Raw genomic sequence first — 21,116 nt, 5'->3', positions numbered from 1 at the left:
AAAGGTTAAGTGATGCTCCATTTTCTTCTAACGGTTGGGACATGAGCATTAACTCTTGTCCTAGCCTTTTATGGCTTATGGCTATAGCGCCATTACTCGCTTTCTGAAAAGAGAAGAGGGAAAGGAAAAGGAGAAGGACAAAGGGAAAAGGATTATGTAAACTCTATGAACATAATCAATATTTTAATTTGAAATATACTTATATATATATACTTGCATATCAGCGGTGGTCACTACCCGAGTCTTGTCACTATTATCAAGTCATAAAAAGTAACAAGCACTAAAATTTAATCCTTTCATTACTGAAAAATCCTGATCCTAGTTTTAAGTTGTCACGACTAGGATTCGGTGGTAGATCTTATATCAGTAACGCACCACAAAAATTAAAAAATTTACAAAATGGAACGAACTCACCAAGTTTAGCCAATTGAACTGAAGGCTGGCTGACATGTGTTGATGTAGAAGTCCAAATTGTAGACGAAGCTTGACGAAGATCAATATGAACTAGTCCGGTTTATGGTAGTTGCGCGGAATGTCTTCCGTCGATTTGAGATTAACAAATATTCGAATGTATGTAGTCGATTTTCGATGTGCATTGGCAAGCCTTTTCGTGGCCAAGTCAGGTTCAACGCTGCGACTCAACGAATGATGGGACGCCTCGTGGAGGTTCTACTTGTCTTCGGAACAGCTTCTCAGCGGCAAATAATAGGGACTGAGGAACTAGAAACTGTCTCCTGGGCCTGGTTTTGGCCAGATCAGCAACAGATTATAGATAAAAAAAACTCCACGGAAAAATCGAATGTGCAGGAAGGCAGCTTCCACACCTGCGTAAGATATCGCACCCATTCAAACACACATGGGCCGGGACCAACGGCTTTACTTCCCTTCCGAAGGAAGACGTGACCAGAGATTTTTATGCGTCAGAAAATCTCGTCCATACAGCAAGATGCAGTCATCCGTGATACTCAACCGGAAAAGTAATTTTTGAGGAATATTCCCAAAAGTAAATTTGACAGCTATAGGGAGGTGTCTTTTGCTAAATTTTGAGATCATAGGGGGGTGTCGTCTAATTTTAAAATCAACAATTATCACGGTGCAAAACCAAATTGGCGTTGACGGCGACTCTGTAGCTTTTTACTCCACTGGTAAAATCCTAAGAGGAAGAGGTGACAATTGGCTTCTTCCTCTTTTATTTTTATCTCTATCTCTATCTTTATCTATCTCTAACTCTATCTTACGCACATGAAATCGGCCAATCAGGAGCTGGTTCACGTTTGACAGAAAAGTGGTTCATTTTCGCCCACGTATTGGAAGATTTCACGAGAAAACGACATCTAGGCGGCGCTGCTGTGCTTGTGATGATCGAATCAAAATTTATGTCAAACCGCGAATAAATTTGTAAACAAGCATAAGAAAAACACTTTTTGGTAGTTAAATAGTGGAAATTGTTGTAAATGTCTTACTGAGAACGGTTAAAAAACGTTTTTTCGAAGCGATGGTAAGTAAATTAGTCAAACAAATGCAGTATAACTTTAATTTATTGGGTGTTATTTTTAGGAAGGAGGGAAGCCTACTCGGTGTGCTGTTCCCGGTTGCAGGACACATGATGAGACCAGAATGTTTACTGCTCCCGGAAGGACTCACAAATTTTTTAAGAAGTGGTGCGATCTCATCAATCTCGGAGGGAATCGAGAAGAGAAAATTTGCAAGTTGCACTTCACCGAAAAGGATTTTATCATCAGTAGGTTTTTTCATCTATGAGTATGAATACAAATTGAAGTAATGTTTGTGTTTTAGATACTCGTAGAAGGGTACGCCGCGATGCCGTGCCATCGGTGAATTTACCTGAAGCAGATCCGTACCTAAAATCCGATGGAGTATGCTGTATTTCCACTTGCCGGAACCGGTCAATGAAAATGCTGACGGCTTTTCCTTCGGCCAAGCAGAAAAAGCAACACCAACGATGGAAGAAAGCACTGCGCTTGACAAGCGACGTGCCAAATGCTTGCTTGAGGGTGTGCTCGCGGCATTTTAAACCAAGCGATGTATTGACCGGTAAATATCCTGAACACTGACCAAGAGCTAAGTAATTAACTAGGTATTTTTTCTTGTTCTAGTAACATCACGATATTTAAAAACCAACGCCGTTCCAAACGTTCGAGTCAAGCGACTTGTTCGCTGCCCACGTCGGCAGATTCGAAGTCTGGAGGATACGCCAGAGCATTTGAAGGACCATACTTATTACCGTTCCATATTCAAGCCCCGGAGCAACAGGATTTGTTCTGTTTACGGTTGTTCTCAACGTACTGGAAACAACATACATCTACACAGTTTCCCGAGCAAGCAAGACGTCCGATATAAGGAGTGGATTAGAGTCCTCCGATATGGCAAAAAACTTCCGCTGAATGCTAAAGTCTGCAGCTCGCATTTCGTGACGGCTGATTTTATTAGAGGTACGTTACCAAGGTCTTTGCCCGGGTCTGTTCAATTGTCTCGTATTTGAGGAGGGAGTCTGGTAATTCTCAACGAGGGGATGGGAGCCCGTAACACGGGTAGATCTCCTCTCCATTATGCTCGTTTCAGGATCAGATTGCACCGAGGATAATCTTAAATGAGGGGGTCAAAAGGAAAGGAGTTTAAGTGATAAGGGGCTTTCCATATACCACGTGGATAGCTTAGTGGGGGAGGGGAAGTGGGGTAGGCAAATATCCACGGTCCATACAAAATATAATTATATGAATGCTTTTCCATGCAGGGGGAAGGGAGGGGTCAAAAACCTCTCGAAAACCGTCCACGTGGAATATGGACAGTAGGGTGGGCCTAGGGCCAAAGCACATGGTTAATAACTTTTTGCACAAAAGTCGGATCGGTTTTCAGTCTTCGGCAAAGTTGTTCTGTATAGTTTTCTTAATCTAAATCCCAGGTATGAGCAATATTGAGCAATGTTTGAATCTTTGACATGCGAATGACTAGATTTATTCCGTTCTCCATACATTTTTCCATACCAAATTTGAAATTCTCCCGCAAATCACGAGGTTAACTATATTCGCTCAAATTTTGCACAGTTTTTGGGAACCATTATACACTTCGAAAAAGCAGTAAGGAGCAGGGCAGTGGGTTGCAAAGTTGGCCCATCTTAATGGACAGCCCCTTATATGAGCCGTGTAAATTTAGCAGCATCCCCTCCCCTTTAGAGGTGTCTAAACAATATATGGGCAGCCCTAATTTTACATATTTTCAACAAGTATTTTGTCAATGGTAGGAAAGATACTACAGTTATCCACCATCTTCAGGTGTATTTGAGATAAATTGGTGAACAAACTATTTCAAAAACTTTGACTATATGTTTTAGTATTACTTCTACGTGAAGTCAACGATTTACATAGTTCAAGATGCTAATTTCAAATAACAGACTGTAGTGGTAATTGTTATACGATAGATGGAGTAGATGAAAGCATAGAGTTGATAGTTTCGTTAGAGTACGGCAGTGTGCAGATTGCATATAGATATTAGAATAGCGAGCTAGGACAACTTTTTAAGGAAGGTACAAATCGGTTTTTTCATCTCTCTTTACCAAACTTTGGAATTCCAGGATTCTCCAAGTTAAAATGAAATTCCCTGAGAATTCCCGGTTTTCCAGGTTTTTTTCAGGTATTAGACGCCCAGTACAGTCAAGATTCCTATAGAACAGATTTGTTAATGCCGGATTCCTATAGCGCGGGTTCCACAAGATTCCGATATGGCGGTAAAACCGACATTAACGAATACACGTATCATATGGGATTTGAGCTAATTGGGGCCCAACTCTGATTATGAAGCAATTGGACTCCTGGTGTCTTTGGGAATGTTGTAGAGCAAGAAGATTGCCACCATCTGGCGAGCTTCCGCAAGGGCACCAGCTGGTCCTCTGAGTATGCCGGAAGATCCGGAACAACCGTAAAAGTGGTCAATTCATAAAATAGGTCCTAGAGACCTGCGGTTTTTTTTTTTCTTAAGCACTTCTACATGACTCATAAAATAGAATTTGGACTTGTGACCAGAAAATGGACCCTGGTGTCCACAGGGTGTCCTTCCGGAAGATCCGGAACAACCGTAAAAGTGGTCAATTCATAAAATATGTCCTAGAGACCTGCGGTTTTTTTTTCTAAAGTACTTCTTCAGGACTCATCAGATAGAATTTGGACTTGGGATCAGAAAATGGACCCTGGTACTGGGTGTCCTTTCGGAAGATCCGGAACAATCGTAAAAGTGGTCAATTCATGAAATTGGTCCTAGGCTCTGCGGTTTTTTTTCTAAAGCACTTCTACAGGACTCATCAGATAGAATGTGGAATTGTGACCAGAAAATGGACCCTTGTACCACAAACGAAGTGACAGACGACTAACTGGCGAAGAAATCAATTAAAATAATGTGGTTCGCTGTAGTAGAATTTTCTTAGAAGCTTCTGCCATCATCCACCAGATGGGATAGTATTTTTGTTTTGGTTTTGCACAAAGTTGATTTTGTGTACAATGATTCTTTGACAGTGTGCAAAGAGTGCGTATCATTTTGTCATTTTTTTATGCATTTCAGTTTTGAGTAGAGTGAAAGAGATAGAACCAAAACATTCTAGTACATTTGGTGAAAATGCTAGTGCAATCCAGTAGTAGCATAGATGTAACTCTAAGACCACTGGGTCCCGAAGAAAATCATTATTATTTTTGGCTCACTCAGTACCAGAACAACGGTCCCAAGCAGTCCCAAGCTATTTCACTCACCCCTGCATGTTCTGCATGAATCCACACACCCCTGATGTTATCTGTCAAACTTTCATAGCGAATCAAAACAAACATAGTGTAGTAATAGAATTTCAACTAGAATAGGGTACGTTAATCGTTTACTTGGGACCAATAGGCTACTAAAGTGGTGAGCCAATTTAAAATCGTTAGTTTCGTATTGATTGTTGGTAGTAGTGTTGCCATGTGGTACAATCCAGTAGTAGTGGTGTTGCCGTGTGGTACACTGAAAAATTTTAATTAATTAAGTTAGTCACCAAAGTTTTCGAGCCGCTCCGTCTGTCACTTCGTTTGTGCTTGTACTAGGTGTCCTTCCGGAAGATCCGGAACAACCGTAAAAGTGGTCAATTCATGAAATTGGTCATGCTTTGCTTGAAGTGTTTTAGAAAAAAAAACCGCAGGTCTCTAGGATCAATTGCATGAATTGACCACTTTTACGGATGTTCCGGATCTTCCGGCACTCCCAGAGAACCAGCTGGTGCCCAAGTGGATGCTTTATGTCGCCAGATGGTGATCATCTTCCTGCTCTACAATTCCTTAAATTTAATTAATTAATTTATCTTTATTAGGGAGGCTTTCAGCCTTGGGCTGGTTCGCCTCCATCAATTCCTTAAAGACCAGGGCATTATCTTGTCAAATTGCTTCATAAACAGGGTTTGGCTCTAATTAACTTAAATCCCTTATGCTACGTGTACTCGTTAATGCCGATTCCTATAGCGCGGTCACTATTACCCGCGCTATTGGAATCTTGACTGTATTCAATTCTTAGTCTTGAAAAATATCCAAAGGAATTTGTGAAGATTTTTGATCAACTAATTGAATCTTTGTAATAACTCCTGGTAAGCGTGATATATTTAGAGACATGACAGATGGAGTTTTTCAGAATATTACCCGATCAACTAGAATAATTCTTGATCAGTCAGTCAGTACGAAATTTTACTTGATCAACTCAAAGTATTGAAAAAAAAAATATCCAAGAAAATCTATGCAGATTTTTTATTAACTGATGGTCTTTGGAGTAATTCCTGGGCCTTGAGATATCTTGAGGGAATTTATGAGAGCCCAGAATTAAAATGTTGATGAAGAAATATTCATAGGAATACATCATATCTTAGATCAACTAAAACTCTTTGGAAAAATAAAAGGTCAAAATGATAACCTGCAAGAACATCTAAAAACAACTCTGTTGAAAATGCAAGAATGGCATAACAGAATGACAGAGAGACAAGATTTTAACTGTTGGAAAGTTGAATACAGGGTGCAGAAAAATTCAAGGAACTTCAGGAATCTTCAAAAAATTTCAGAACGGAACTTCATTTGTGTTCTATGGATTTCTCTTCAGTTCCCTAAACTTCTCTGAAGTTTCTTGTAATTTCCTGAAGCTCCTTGAAATTACCTGACGTTCCTTGGAATTCCCTGAAGTTCTTTGAAATCCTCTGATCCTCCTTTGATTTTCTCTAAAGTTCTTGAATTTCTTTGAAGCTCCTTGAACTTCTCTACAGCTCCTTGAAGTTCACTAAAATTCAGAGAAGTTCAGAGAACTTCAGAGATGTTCAGAGAACTTCAGAAAAGTTCAGAGAAATTTAAAGAACTTCAGAAAAGTACAGATAACTTCAGAGATGTTCAGAGAACTTCAGAGAAGTTCAGAGAAATTTAAAGAACTTCAGAAAAGTACAGATAACTTTAGAGAAGTACAGAGAACTTTAGAGAAGTTCAGAGAACTTCAGAAAAGTTCAGAGAACTTTAGGGAAGTTCAAAGAACTTCAGAGAAATTCAGAGAACTTCAGAGAAGTTCAGAGAAGTTCAGCGAAATGCAGAGAACTTCAGAAAAGTACAGATTACTTTAAAGAAGTACAGAGAACTTTAGAGAAGTTCAGAGAACTTCAGAAAAGTTCAGAGAACTTTAGGGAAGTTCAAAGAACTTCAGAGAAATTCAGAGAACTTCAGAGAAGTTCAGAGAACTTCAGCGAAATGCAGAGAACTTCAGAAAAGTACAGATTACTTTAAAGAAGTACAGAGAACTTTAGAGAAGTTCAGAGAAGTTCAGAGAAGTTCAGAGAACTTTAGGGAAGTTCAAAGAACTTCAGAGAAATCCAGAGAACTTCAGAGAAGTTCAGAGAACTTCAGCGAAATTCAGAGAACTTCAGAAAAGTACAGATTACTTTAGAGAAGTACAGAGAACTTTAGAGAAGTTCAGAGAATTTTAGAGCAGTTCAGAGAAGTTCAGAGAAATTTAAAGAACTTCAGAAAAGTAAAGATAACTTTAGAGAAGTACAGAGAACTTTAGAGAAGTTCAGAGAACTATAGTGAAGTTCAAAAAACTTCAGAGAAATTCAGAGAAATTCAGAGAACTTCAGAAAAGTTCAGAGAACTTCAGAGAAGTTCAGATTACTTTAGAGAAGTACAGAGAACTTTAGAGAAGTTCAGAGAATTTCAGAGCAGTTCAAAGAAGTTCAGAGAAGTTCAGAGAAGTTCAGATAACTTCAGAGAAGTTCAGATTACTTTAGAGAAGTACAGAGAACTTTAGAGAAGTTCAGAGAATTTAGAGCAGTTCAGAGAAGTTCAGAGAAGTACAGAGAACTTTAGAGAAGTTCAGAGAATTTCAGAGCAGTTCAGAGAAGTTCAGAGAACTTCAGATAAGTTCAGAGAACTTCAGAGAAGTTCAGAGAACTTCAGAGAACTTCAGAAAAGTACAGATAACTTCAGAGAAGTTCAGAGAACTTCAGAAAAGTACATATAACTTTAGAGAGGTTCAGAGAACTTCAGAGAACTTGTAAGACTTTCCCGAATTTTGTAGAACTTGCATGAAGTTCGAAGGCCTTATCTGAAGGTTTTAGAAATAGAACTTTTTTTATTGAACATGTAAACAGGTACTTCAAAGTAGCTACGCGTCGGCACTGCTTAAATCTGCTATCAATTAAGCACAAATCAAACATGCAATTGATTCAAGAAAAAAATTAATTAAAAATAAATACAAAATATATTTACTAAATTCTCAGGGTAAATTTTGTTCATCAATGTATAGTTGTGTGAAAGATTTAGCTTGAACAAAATAGTTAGTTTTGACCTAAAAACTTCTTATAAAAAGAAACTTTGACATACATAAAATTTAAAACCTATTCAAATTATACAAACAAGAATATTTTCCTGGTAGACTTATGAAATTCCTGGGTTTTCCCGGTTTTTCCTGGTGAAAATAAATTCCCGACTTTTCCCAGTTTTCCTGGTTCACTTGCCACTCTGAAATTCGTTCTGAAAGGGTTAATTAGCAACACTATTTGTTGGGATGTGTTTACCTGGAGTAGTTGTAGTTTATGTTAAAAATTTAAAATGCATCAAATTATTACCCATTTTTCTGTTTTTTTTTTTTAGGATCCTATCGGCTAAACTGTTTTGCGATACCGTCACAAAATCTTCCGAGAACATCGAACAAAAATGGCAGCGATTTTCTGGATTTTCGAACAGGCTTCATTGACGACAGTTTCGATCTATCATTATCGTTGTTTACTGGCGATATTGACGATTCTGATGTAACCCAAGATCAAGACGTACTTGAAGTAGATTTTGGAAAGAAGACTCTGACACAAGACGAAAATAACAACTTACCGTCGGTTTCATTGACAGAATGCATGCCCTGTTATGTTACAAATGATACATCACACATCGAAAGCTGTGGTACTACAGTACTAATAGCAGGACCGAGTAAACCAGATCCACCATTGCCGAAACCTGATCAACCATCAAATGATTTAGATACACCGTGTGAAAAGAAAAAAGTGCATCTCGTTTTGTCTGATTTGTTAGAGAGTAATGAAGACGTCATTACATGGACTGGAATACAAAGCATGGACTTACTGCAAGAGATATGCCTTGTTGCAAGGAAGCTTGAAAGCTCTGTATATTCAAAGAGCTTCAAAATGCACTGCTCTGATCGTGTTATTCTAGTCCTGGTCAAGTTGAAGCAAAATTTAACTTTTGCAGCACTTGGTACACTGTTCAGGATCAGTGCACCGACAGTTGGACGATATTTTGGATTTATGGTACAAATTCTACGCCAAATTTTGGAGAGATTTGTTTACATGCCACCGAAAGAAGAAATTCGACAGAACATCCCACTTTGCTTTAGAGGGAAATTTTCGAATGTTACTATGGTTTTGGACTGTACAGAGATTCCAGTGGCTACGCTGAAATGTTTAAACTGTCGCATTTCAACCTATTCACACTACAAAAGCAGACGAACCGTAAAATTTTTGATAGGCGTCACGCCAGCTGGATTAATATCTTTCTACAGCAGTGCATATTCTGGTAAAGCTTCTGACAAGTTCATATTTAACTCGGAGAAACTGATCGACCGCTTCGAAGCACATATGGATGAAATAATGGTAGACAAAGGGTTCAACATAGACAACGAAGTTACGGCAAAAGGTATCAAGCTGCATATACCACCGAGGCTTCAAAGCAATCAACTATCACCAGAGGAAGCAGTTTTGAACGAATCGATCGCCAAGGCTCGCGTGCATGTAGAACGCATAATGCAACGCATAAAAATATTTTCGGTGTTTCAGGATAGTATTGATGCCTGCATCCTTGGTCATATCGATGACATCATGGCTATTGTTTGTGGACTGGTAAATTTATCTAATCCAATCCTACGTGACGATAAATTTTAAAAGCTAATAATCTGGTAAGTCTGAATAAAGCAAAGCCCCATTAGATATTGGCCCCGGTGAGTGGTTGACATCCATATTGTCGCTAGAGTTGAAAACCGAAATGACCCACACGCGACAATTGATTTTTCTCTCGTTCTGTACGTTAAACATAACGTCGTATCTAGTGCGCATTATAGCGCATCATTCTACGAATACAGTGTACTAGATGCGACGTTATGGTAAACGTACAGAACGAGAGTAAAATCGATTGTCGCGAGTGGGTTATTTCGGTTTCTAACTCTACAGTCTTGCTACGCAAATAAGACCCCTCCCCCTGCATCCACTTATTAGATATTTCTGGTCTTATATGTGGATCCTGTTGGGGGTCTTATATGTGCTACATAGGACCGAATTTACTTATAATACCTGGGTCTAGTTGGTGGATGGAAAAATGATGTGCTTCATTTAAGACCCCGGGTCTTATTTGCGTAGGAAGAATGTAGTGACAATATCTCTAACGTCAAAGGCACAAGATCAAATACAGTAATGACCCGATTTTTTTACACACACCCCCCCCCCCCTCCCCCATATTTGAAATTCTGCGAAACCTATGCAGTCTTCAGTGTTTTTTTTTAGAAGGATTGGAAATCATGGTTAAGTGTTTTTGTTCGACTCTCTTCATCGACTTTTTCTTTTGATAATTACGGCTTATACAAATTTTGCGCTATTTCTGCCTCAAAGTTTGACAAAGAAGGTTCTCATATAGCATCCATAACGGCAAACGCATCAAGAAATGTGTTTACAGCTGAATTATTAAAGAAAGAGAAAGATGATAAGGATAATCGATCAAAGTCACTTACACCCCTTTCCTTCTAACGCTCTCAAATATGACGCCACCACTTTTCCGAATTTCTCAACACCCTTCCCTCTTGTGTCACACATTTTCCCATACCTGTTACACGTACTGTCACGAATTCTTAGACCCCCTCCCCCTCAACAGTGGACGTCATATTTGAATGACCCCTAAAACACCGATGCGTAATCTGGTCATTACTGTACCATCAAAAAACAGCTAGGAATGGTGGGCAAACTATTTTTCCAAAAACTAATTTAGCTTTATATTGTTGAAATTGTTAGGAAAAATGCTTACGCTTTTTTTTTTATCTATTTACAGATGATGGCACAGGGCAAAATTGGTCGCACTGCAATCTGCCTAGACAGCTGATACGGAGACGTTTCTTGTTATTTTTTTCCTGCAACAATGAACCATGAATGAATGACCGTTTTATTTAAGTTTTTATTCGTTAACCTTACATTTTTTTGATGATGCTGGCAAATAAATCAATGTTTTAATAATTAATTACTTTTAGGCAACAAATGTATCAGCATTTTAGAAAAATACAATCCTTTTAAACCGTTCACAACATTTTCTACAAACTCCAAGTCATACGAAACTTCAATCAACAAAAAATCGTCATCCTTCATTGAATACAATATAAAGTCACATTTTGGAGCACCTAAAACCCACATACACATTTGTACTTGACAATAATAATGATGTTTCTCGTTTAGTCTCCAAACTCCGCGTTCAGTACAATATTTTATGTATTTTTTCACTGTTCCGCAATTCTGAATATTTTCCACTGAGCCTGTTTCACCAATCGTTGGGCATTTAATCTCAAGTATCACGTTTCCCAATGGGTCGACACCGTCGGGTGATGCTGCAAACCAACACTCCTCTGGTTTAATAATCAAGCCACATTTCTTCACACACGGATTTCGTTTATTTTTATAGCACAGAAACGCTTTTGCTTCAGTAGATTTTCCATACTTAATGGCTGCTGTGTTTATGTTCCGCATACTCCAATATTTTGAAATTTTTCTATTCCAATCAGCATTCTCATTGAATAAATAGGTATACAGTCCATAGCAGCAACTTGCAGTGATACGTACAGTTCTTTGGATTTTCCAGTAGTTAGTGGACTGGTCCTTAGTATCCATGGCGACTTGTAATATCTTGTCCATGTTCATATATACGTTCTCTTTGTAGTACAATTGTTCAGGAAGTGACTCAAAGTCAGCATCAGCTATCACTGTATTTGAAGTTTCTTGCAATAGCATAAATTTGAGCTCATCTTCTGAACAGTATTCTACGGTTTCTCGTTCCAAAGCTCGTGATTGTACTGCTCGATTGATAGACACTATTGAGTCGTTCAGATGACGGCCATTCCTATGCTTACTGATAGCAGAATGGTTAGCAGCTAGAAATAGGAAGAAAGTTTTATCTTTAGATAAACGTTTAAAAAGGTAGGCGAAGTGCACCAGTATTGACCATTTGGCCATCTCAGTATCCAACCAAAAAATCACTGTATAACAGGTTCAATAATATTTATTATTGGCATACCGAGCAAAATCCGGCTGAACGACTCTGCTAATATCTGCTCCCTTGTAGCTTCATCTGTAGGCTCTAATTTTGGTGGATGGCTAACACAACATAGCTCCTTGATTCGTCTAGCTCCCCATGGAGCTTGTTTCTCGGCCTTAGAGATGCCCCATGCCTGGACATTGTCCGTACAAGTGAGATATTCTGCACAGCCAGATCTAAAACAAAAAATAAACATTACGAAATGCAGGACGGATTGAGGAGTATAAATAATACCGATTAAGATGCAATAAACATGCGACAATGTGTTTACAGCGACCAGTTCCGGCCTTACAAGAACAATCGCATTGCCAGCATGAAACATGAGGTGTGATCTTCAAGTTGATTCGATGTGGAACCTGGCCTGGATGCGAAGATTGACGAACAAATCCGATGAAACTTATTGCGATATCAGTTTTTTCAGTGTAACCGATGCAAATCACATGTCCGGCATCGAAAACGCAGCTACCCTCGCGGATTGGTCGGACGGAATCAGCTACATAGTCCAGTATGTCCACTAGAAGAATGCTGGTTTTGATTTCCTCCCGGCCATCAGCTGAAATTCAAAACAAACATCACATAACCCCACTTCGACCAGCAAACATTTTTTGAAGTCATTATAAGAAGTAAAATCCTGAGTAAATCGCCTCAACAATGTGTTTCACTTGTGACAATATTGAACTCTTACCTGTGGATGCCATTGTTTTATTCGGGAAATGATTTTAATTTACTGTAAATTCAAGTTTCGTTTTGCGGACCATAGAAACTAATGCGAGAATCGGAGAAACATCCTCTGTTCACTAGTTCTTATTTCCACACACAGAGTTCGCATGAGCTGTCATAGTTTTGCTGCAGGACGCCAATTGTCCCCTCTTCTCTTAGGTAAAATCCATAAGCAAACGTCAGACTGTGCGTGAAACATGGTGGACTTCGTACTCTACTGAAAATTTCCATATGAAACTGTCAATCTTTGCTAGAAAAATCGATTTTTCGGCGGTGCCGTCAACGCCAATAAAACATGTTTTGTTGTTTTTGACATCATCCACATCCAGAGGGCCAGTCACTTTCGAATGTATGGGAATGGTAGGAAACCATTTGGAAATGCATGAAAATTTTCAGGTTTTATTCAGTATCGTCTTTATGAGCAGTTTTAGATGCACAACAATTGCACGAGTACATTACTATGGTGATAAGGTAAGCACTCGTTTATTTGTTGCCTTCTGTGAAAGCAAGTTTAGTCACAAATCGTGGATTTTCTGATATTTTCCATACTGCAAAAATGATTTTCCTACCACTGAAGGGGCGACATCTCTCGGATCTTCAGTATAGCTACTACTCAAATCATACACTCAAAAATATTACAAAACCAGTATTGATTAAATTTTATGCATTTTATTATTAATCAAAATTTATACATTGGTCCGATTAATATTTTCTTCAAAACTATACTAAGTCCGATTATTGGAGTGGAATTCGATAAGTGTATACTAAAATGATCAAAAATGACAATATCAAACACGATGGCACTCGTAGTCGTTTTTCAGTTCACGTTGAAGGTGGTAACGTTCTCGAATGGTTCTGCAAACATCGTCCGCTCATTGATCGAAAGAAGCAAGCCTGCCGGAAGTGGAGTCGAAGCCTGCCATGAATGGCAACCCTGTATCGATTAGCCAATAAACTGCTAACGGATTTGATGCACAGTAATTTCTTCTATCTGTTCGACTTAACGGCCATAGCGTTAAATATGACCATTCCGGGTGGAGCCAAATTTTAGCCGCTTATCAAAGATCAAAACGTCGGGTACCTAATGATAAACCTGGGTTTGATAATGATAATTTTATGGTACTGCTTTTGTTTTAATTACAACTTTAATTTTTATTTGAAAACAATAATATTAAGCATTAAACGAAAAACAAGCAGAAAATATATTCCCTCTAATAAACCTTATGTATGCATTGCAAGCATATTTCGATTTTAAACTATTGCAGGCATAAAACATTTTTATACTAAGTCTGTATTATCTCCCTTTATACCGACCTTTGCGTCGGCACGGAGAGTTGCGATTTAGCGTAACTTTTATACTATTTAGCTTTCAATATTTTTTGAGTGTATACTTAATTGCCAACTACCTTATTTCGTTGACTGTCTGCAGTAAAGTGGACTCCACACGATTACTTTTATTGACAATAATCGTATTGTCAATACATTCTATATTGACGTCAATATATCGAGATTGACAATATTTCTGAATTCACATCATCAATATTATTGTCAATAATTCCCCTTCGCGTCAATATATTGATGCGTGTGGGGTTTGCTTAAGAGCAACCGTAACGGTCGTTGTCATATGCGCGATTATTTGAACAGCGCACAGCGCTCTCATTTTAGTTTAGTCACTCTTCTCCACACCGGTCGCTGCTATCGCAGTTATCAATTTACTCGCCGTAGTCCGTACCGGTAATGAGCATTTTGACATTTCTACGAATAGCAACCTTTCTCCCGCGCTGCTAACTTTGGTAACGCGCTTTTCACCGACTGCTATTTCAGTTACTCGTATGGCAAGCCCCGATACGGTAGCTGCACTATGATGAGAGCTGCTAAAATGAGTTACCGCTGTTCGAGATTATTACCAGAAAGGTAACTCTAATGGCGGTAAGCTCCAATCGGTATTATCCTCGGATTAAATCCCGATCAAGATTGTCCGGCTGCTTGATGTCGACATCAGAGTTATTCAACACGATGCTATGCAAACACTTCGCAGATCATCCAAACAGGGACGGTATTAAAAGTTAATCCGAGTTGGAGCTTACCGCCATAAGACCAGAAGGTCCCGAACACGGCGAACGAGAACGACCCAAAATTGAGTTTAGTTCACTCATAATCGCCAAAAGTGCAGGAACTAAGCGATGAGTAAATTTGTCTCATGGTTTCCTGTGGAAAACCTAAAAAACCTGCCGGAAAATGAGGAAAATAAGGAAATTGATGAAAATTTTATTCAGTCGCGGAGTAGTACCAATAGACTGAGTGAATCCAATCTTTACTTTTCTCAAATTCGAGAATTTTTCCCTGGAAAATCCTGGAAAAACCTGGGAAAACATGAGACAAATTTTACTCATTGCTGAGTTCCTGCACTTTTGGCGATTATGAGTGAACTAAACTCAAATTTGGGTCATTCTCATTCGCCGTGAAGAAATGTGCTCAACTTTTTGGCTCAGGTCTGGTACTCTCTTTGGTCAGAAGCTAATCGATTCGCCCCTCGAAAAATAGAAAAATCAACTAACCCCTCATTTTATCTGTCAAACTTTCATAGTGAATCAAAACAAACATTGTGTAGTACTAGAATTTCGATTAGAATGGGATACGTTAATCGTTTGCTTGGGACCAATAGGTCAAGTAGTGAGCCAATTTAAAATCGTTAGTTTCGTATTGATTGTTGGTAGTACCATAGAGGTAACTCTAAGACCACTGGGTTCCGAAGAAAATCATTATTATTTTTGGCTCTCTCAGTACCAGAACAACGGTCCCAAGCAGTCCCAAGCTATTTCACTCACCCCTGCATGTTCTGCATGAATCCACACACCCCTGATGTTATCTGTCAAATTTTCATAGCGAATCAAAACAAACATAGTGTAGTAATAGAATTTCAACAAGAATAGGGTACGTTAATCGTTTGCTTGGGACCAATAGGCTACTAAAGTGGTGAGCCAATTTAAAATCGTTAGTTTCGTATTGATTGTTGGTAGTACCAATAGACTGAGTGAATCCAATCTTTACTTTTCTCAAATTCGAGAATTTTTCCCTGGAAAATCCTGGAAAAACCTGGGAAAACATGAGACAAATTTTACTCATTGCTGAGTTCCTGCACTTTTGGCGATTATGAGTGAACTAAACTCAAATTTGGGTCATTCTCATTCGCCGTGAAGAAATGTGCTCAACTTTTTGGCTCAGGTCTGGTACTCTCTTTGGTCAGAAGCTAATCGATTCGCCCCTCGAAAAATAGAAAAATCAACTAACCCCTCATTTTATCTGTCAAACTTTCATAGTGAATCAAAACAAACATTGTGTAGTACTAGAATTTCGATTAGAATGGGATACGTTAATCGTTTGCTTGGGACCAATAGGTCAAGTAGTGAGCCAATTTAAAATCGTTAGTTTCGTATTGATTGTTGGTATGATTGTACTTGCCACTCAATAAATCATATCGTCCGGCCATTTTTCACAGAGATGGCGCTGTTCCGCTGGTAGAAAGTGATAAAAATCCCGATACATAGATTAAGAGAAGTGGGAATAACTCGCTTTCGGTGAATTTTGAGTTCAAAAAAGTAAACGACAACCTAAAGAAATTAGTCAAGGACTTTGTCGTTCTATTTTTTCCCGAAAATTATTGTTAAACAAGCTACAATAAAATAAAAAGGATTTTTCCCCATACAGTTTTGCCTGCTTTACTACCAGTTCCCAGAGAGCAAAAAAAAAATCTAATTTGAGAGAGAAAATTCTCTCTCACGAGCTCAATCTCTCAACATGCCATGTATTTTGATGACACTCGATTTGAGATTTCTCTTCCAGAGATTACAAAATGGAATACCTGTCACTACAAAACATGTCTGGTAATCATTTTGTCAAGCTTCTGCATTCATGTTTCATCAGATGTCACTGCTGTTGTTTGCGATGACATTTATGGAAAACTACTCATAATCTGTTTAACGTTAATTTTTCACAGAAGACAGAGCAGTGCAAAACATGTCTGGGACCTCTATATATGCATTTAGTTTAACATTTGAACTCGCATTTGAAGTCCTTCCTTTTTTACATATTCTGCACAAAATATACTTTCTGCCCCGCTCATACATAAAAATCGGCAAGAAATCCTGTGAGGGGTGAGCTATTTTGTGTGCAGAATGTGTAAAAAAGGAGGGACTTCGGATGTTAATCTGAATGTATATAGGGTAGAGAACTACTTCAGCCTAATCGCCCATTTTGGGCCTATGGAACAGAAAACTTCAAATAAATCCATGATTTCAGAGTTAACAAGTCAATTATGCGTTTCGTACGATACTTAAGTTAATAAGCTACCGAACGAAGTCAGTGAGAACGCGTGATATCAAGGTTTGCACCCATTATTCCCAAAAACAAAAGAAGCGCTCCGACCGAATCAAATTTTATCTTCATCCGATAGGCGGAAGTGAATTCATTGACGTTTCAATGGCGTTTCAATACGTTAGGCCGAGTTTAGAATCCGTAGGCCGAGTTTGGCGTCAAGAAGCAGTGTTAGACTTTTGACAATATCTCAACGATTGGTTTCTCTTTATCAATTCTTACGATACGTACGGAAAGGTAAATAAATTTGGAAGCTATTAGTAATAATAACATTGCGTTTGGTACCAAACTGCGCTAGATTAAGAAAGACTAAATGCGGGTTGTGCTTAATAGGCCGGAAATGAGATAGTTAACCCTATAGAGGTACCAGACATGTTTTGCGCTGCACTGTTTTCTGTGAACAATTAACGTAAAACCGATTATGATTTCCATAGATGTCATCGCAAACAACAGCAGTGACATCTGATGAAACATGAATGCAGAAGCTTGACAAAATGAGTAATTAATAACTGTGGAAGTGCATCTAGAACCCTAAGTTGAGAATACACAATCATCTAAAATGCGATAAGCAACAAGCTTGAAATTCGAAAGAGAAGATGAAGAAGATGGTTGCAAATGCTCATTTAGCATAAACAAATATCGTTTTTAATAATTACCAACTTGAATCACTTTAATTCAAATTAGAGATGAACTAGCCTAAGGCTAAAAATCTCTTTAATAAAGAATTAAAAAAAAAAAACTTTAATTCAAAGGTTTAAAGTAAACTTTTTAATTTGGAATTTTGAACGTATATATGTAATAAGGAATTTCTTTGCAAGTCTTGTGAACCTCCATGAGCCTATCTTGAACTTATACAGTACTTTCTGAACTTTCAGTGTCCTACAAGACTTCTATGAGATTTGCGAAATTATGATGTATGAGATTCCTTGAGTTTTGATATGGTTCAGTAGACATATTTAAAGCACTGGATTTCCTTAAATATACTATAATTTTCTTAGATCTGAACAGCAATTTCCTAAGCATTTTCATGATTTCCTAAATATTTTATTTAAGTTCTCAAAACTTCTTTGAAGAACTCTTAACTACTCTTTGGTTACGTTGAACTTCTCTAAACATTTTTGAACGTCTTCGAAGAAATTTTTTGAGGTTCCTTAACTTTTCTGAAGATTTTCTAAATTTCTTTGAGCTATTTCAAATTTATCTGAATTTCATTAAAGTTTAAAATCAAGGAAATTTCTCTACAATTTGCCAGATTTCCCTAGAGTTCACTGAACTCTTCTGTAATTCACCCTATCATCTTTTAACTGTTTCCTGAGATTTTATCCTTAAAAACTAATTATCCTGACATTCAATTAAAAAGTGTTCTTGAGCAAAGTTGTAGCTGAGAAAATGTCCTATAATAGCAAGTTTACCCATAAATCATTATTGTGAAAGGACGAGGTGAACAAAAAGCTAAAATTTTGCGAGACAGATTTTTAAACTAATGAGAGGTGCAGTAGGAATTTTGAGTGTAATCCCCAAGTAACAATTTGGAGATCATGTAGTAACTGCACAGGATACAATTGTCAAAATCAAATACGTGAGAGCGAATTGGACCATACTTCAGACAGACACAAAGTGTTAATGGTAGGGATAATGTCGAAACAATGGGAACGGGAAAATAGGAAGAGTAAACCTACACAAAAAATTATGCCAAGTAATCAACAGCAAAAAGAAACTACGGAAACTTTTTACGAGGAACTAAAAAAGTATGGACCGTTAGATACAGAAAAATGCACCGTAACAGAGGCATACAGTAAAGTAGCAGAAAAAGTAAACAATTGTGCAAAACAGGTGCAACGTAGTGCAAAGATCCCGTTGACACCTAGAAGAAGGAAAGCTATAGAATCACTAAATAAAGCACGAAAAAGAATGAGGTTTGAAAAAGAAAAAGGAATAGCTACGGAACGGCATAGGCAAAACGTAAATTGTAGAAGACAGGAGTATAGATTTAAAGTGAAAGAACACAATGAGAAAAAAAAGTGTTTCAATTCTTACAATGAAATACAACACTACGAGATAGGAGAGAGAATCAGAGATTTCGTATAGGTTCTTACAACCATTTGTTATGAAAAAAAATGCCAAAAAAAAACCACTAATTCCAATGAAAAAATGGATGGAAGAACTAGAGCTAACGGAAGGACAGCAATTGGAAATAGGAGAAGATAAAGAAGAACTAACAGAAGCGCCAGCGAAAGTAGAAATAGAGGAGATGATAAAACGGTTAGCAAATGGAAAAGCAGCGGGTCTAGATGGAATCAAAAATGAGTTTTTGAAATACAGCGATGAGGACAGCATTGATGAGATATACAGCATCGTAAAGCGCGTGTGGACAACCAACGAAATGCCAGAACAGTGGAAACAATTATATCAAGTATCAATACCAAAGAAAAATCAGCAAAAGAAACAGGAGATTATAGGAGATTAACGCTTTGTAATATAGGATACAAAATTTATACAAGATAGCTGGTAAACAGATTACGTAAGTACGCAGGAAATCCAGGATACCACCAGGCAGCATTCACACAGAACAGATCAACGGATGACCAAATTTATTTTGCGAGGAGAAATTTGGAGGCAAATTGGAACTGCGGAAACACAATTATAGTAGCATCGGTAGATATTAAGAGAGCGTTCGATTTTGTTGAAAATGCTTCGGTGCAGCAAATTCTGGAAGAATTGAATGTACCTAGTCATTTAATCAACAGAGTGATACAGGCGCTGAATGCAGAACGTACGTGTGTTCGCTGGGACGGAGTATACTCAGAGAAGAGGATTAAGGGAAAGGGCATTACTCAAGGATGCCCGCTATCACCCTAAATCTTCACATTAATTATCCAAAAAGTTTTGAAGGAAGTCAAATAGATATGTCCAAATTTAAACTTGTTAGAATTAAATAATGGTAAATTACCAGTAGTTTTAGCATTTGCTGATGATTTGTTAATTATAGCAGATCAAATAGAATCTATAACCAAACAGTTAAAACAAGAACTAAGGAAAATAGGATTAGAAATCAATGTAGATAAAAGCCAAATAATGATAAGAGAGCCATTGTCAGACAGGAACATACCAGAAACAATTAAAATAGATGGAGAAAAGTACGTGGTAGTTAAAAATATGAGATATCTAGGAACATTTTTAACAGAAACTTTGGAAAACAAACAACAAGAAAAAGCAGCATGTAATCGATTAATAGTAGTAAAATAATTGTAGAATTCATAAGACGACATAAGCCCCCGTGGGCACTTTCCAAACTTATTTATAAAACAGTAGTCTCACCAGCTATTACATATGGATTGAAAGCAGCAGCTCTGATAAAAAGAAATAGAAATCCAATCAGTAGGTATGAATTACAATTATTCAAAGAGATGTTAAAAGGGAAGAATAACAGTTTCAAGCTTATTAGATGGAAAATCAGCAGTTAAAAAAGTTAGGGTAATGCGCATAACTTATTGGGGACATATAGAGAGAAGACCAGAAGGACATTCACTAAAAATAGCAAACATAAAACCTAAATTTTCTTGGAAAAAAAAGAGGCAGGCCCGCAAAACATGGAATGACAGTTTAAGAGAAGATAAGGAGAAATTACCTGAGATAACAGAAGACGGTTAATGCTGGGTAATGCGCAATACAGATCCCATTGAGATCACTAGCCTCTTCCCAGCAACTCCTATCCCTACCTCCCCGTGGTACCGGCCGGAAACTGTGAGCAACCTTAGAGAAGATCGGGTAACCAACCCCGGTGGGAACTTTGGTCATAGGCTGACAGGGAAGGGGGGGGGGGGGGTTTGCTTCGGCAAGCCTGAGCGTCTGTTCTCCAGGAGGAGCGGCTCACAACAGCGTCTGTTCCCATGTTAGGGGCGGCTGATCTACGTCCGAGTGCCAGTGAAGGACTCTAAGCACAACTGTGCACCCTGGTCCTCCGGAAAGTTAGGGGGTTGGTGTCAGGCCCTGTGAGCCAGCCGTAAAAAAGCATTGTAACGGAAAATCAGCAACAGAGGAATACGAACCGAGACCAACGGCAACGACCCCAGCGACGAAATAGGACTTGCGATTGGAAACTCGGCACGTGGAACTGTCAATTTCATCGGGAGCACCCGAATACTCGCCAATTTACTGAAGGACCGCGGATTC

The 21,116-nt window shown here is 38.3% G+C and overlaps 1 protein-coding gene across 1 annotated transcript; it reads right to left on the bottom strand.

The window, feature by feature from the left end:
• Positions 1–2,568: 2,568 nt before the first annotated feature.
• LOC135698036 (uncharacterized) lies at positions 2,569–12,547 on the bottom strand. The gene is made up of 5 exons (XM_065217905.1): positions 12,535–12,547; positions 12,084–12,408; positions 11,829–12,025; positions 11,569–11,685; positions 2,569–2,606 (listed from the first exon to the last, which is right to left on the bottom strand). Exons 1-5 carry the CDS (start codon positions 12,545–12,547, stop codon positions 2,569–2,571), a joined length of 690 nt encoding a protein of 229 aa, XP_065073977.1.
• Between the last annotated feature and the right edge of the window lie 8,569 nt (positions 12,548–21,116).

Source organism: Ochlerotatus camptorhynchus, unplaced genomic scaffold, assembly GCF_037179485.1.
Source record: "Ochlerotatus camptorhynchus isolate MF236.1 unplaced genomic scaffold, CSIRO-AGI_Acam_v1.1 ptg000081l, whole genome shotgun sequence".
In the NCBI taxonomy this organism is placed as follows: domain Eukaryota; kingdom Metazoa; phylum Arthropoda; class Insecta; order Diptera; family Culicidae; genus Ochlerotatus; species Ochlerotatus camptorhynchus.
Note: the sequence above shows the minus strand (reverse complement) of the source record. Positions and strands in the feature narration are given on the sequence as shown.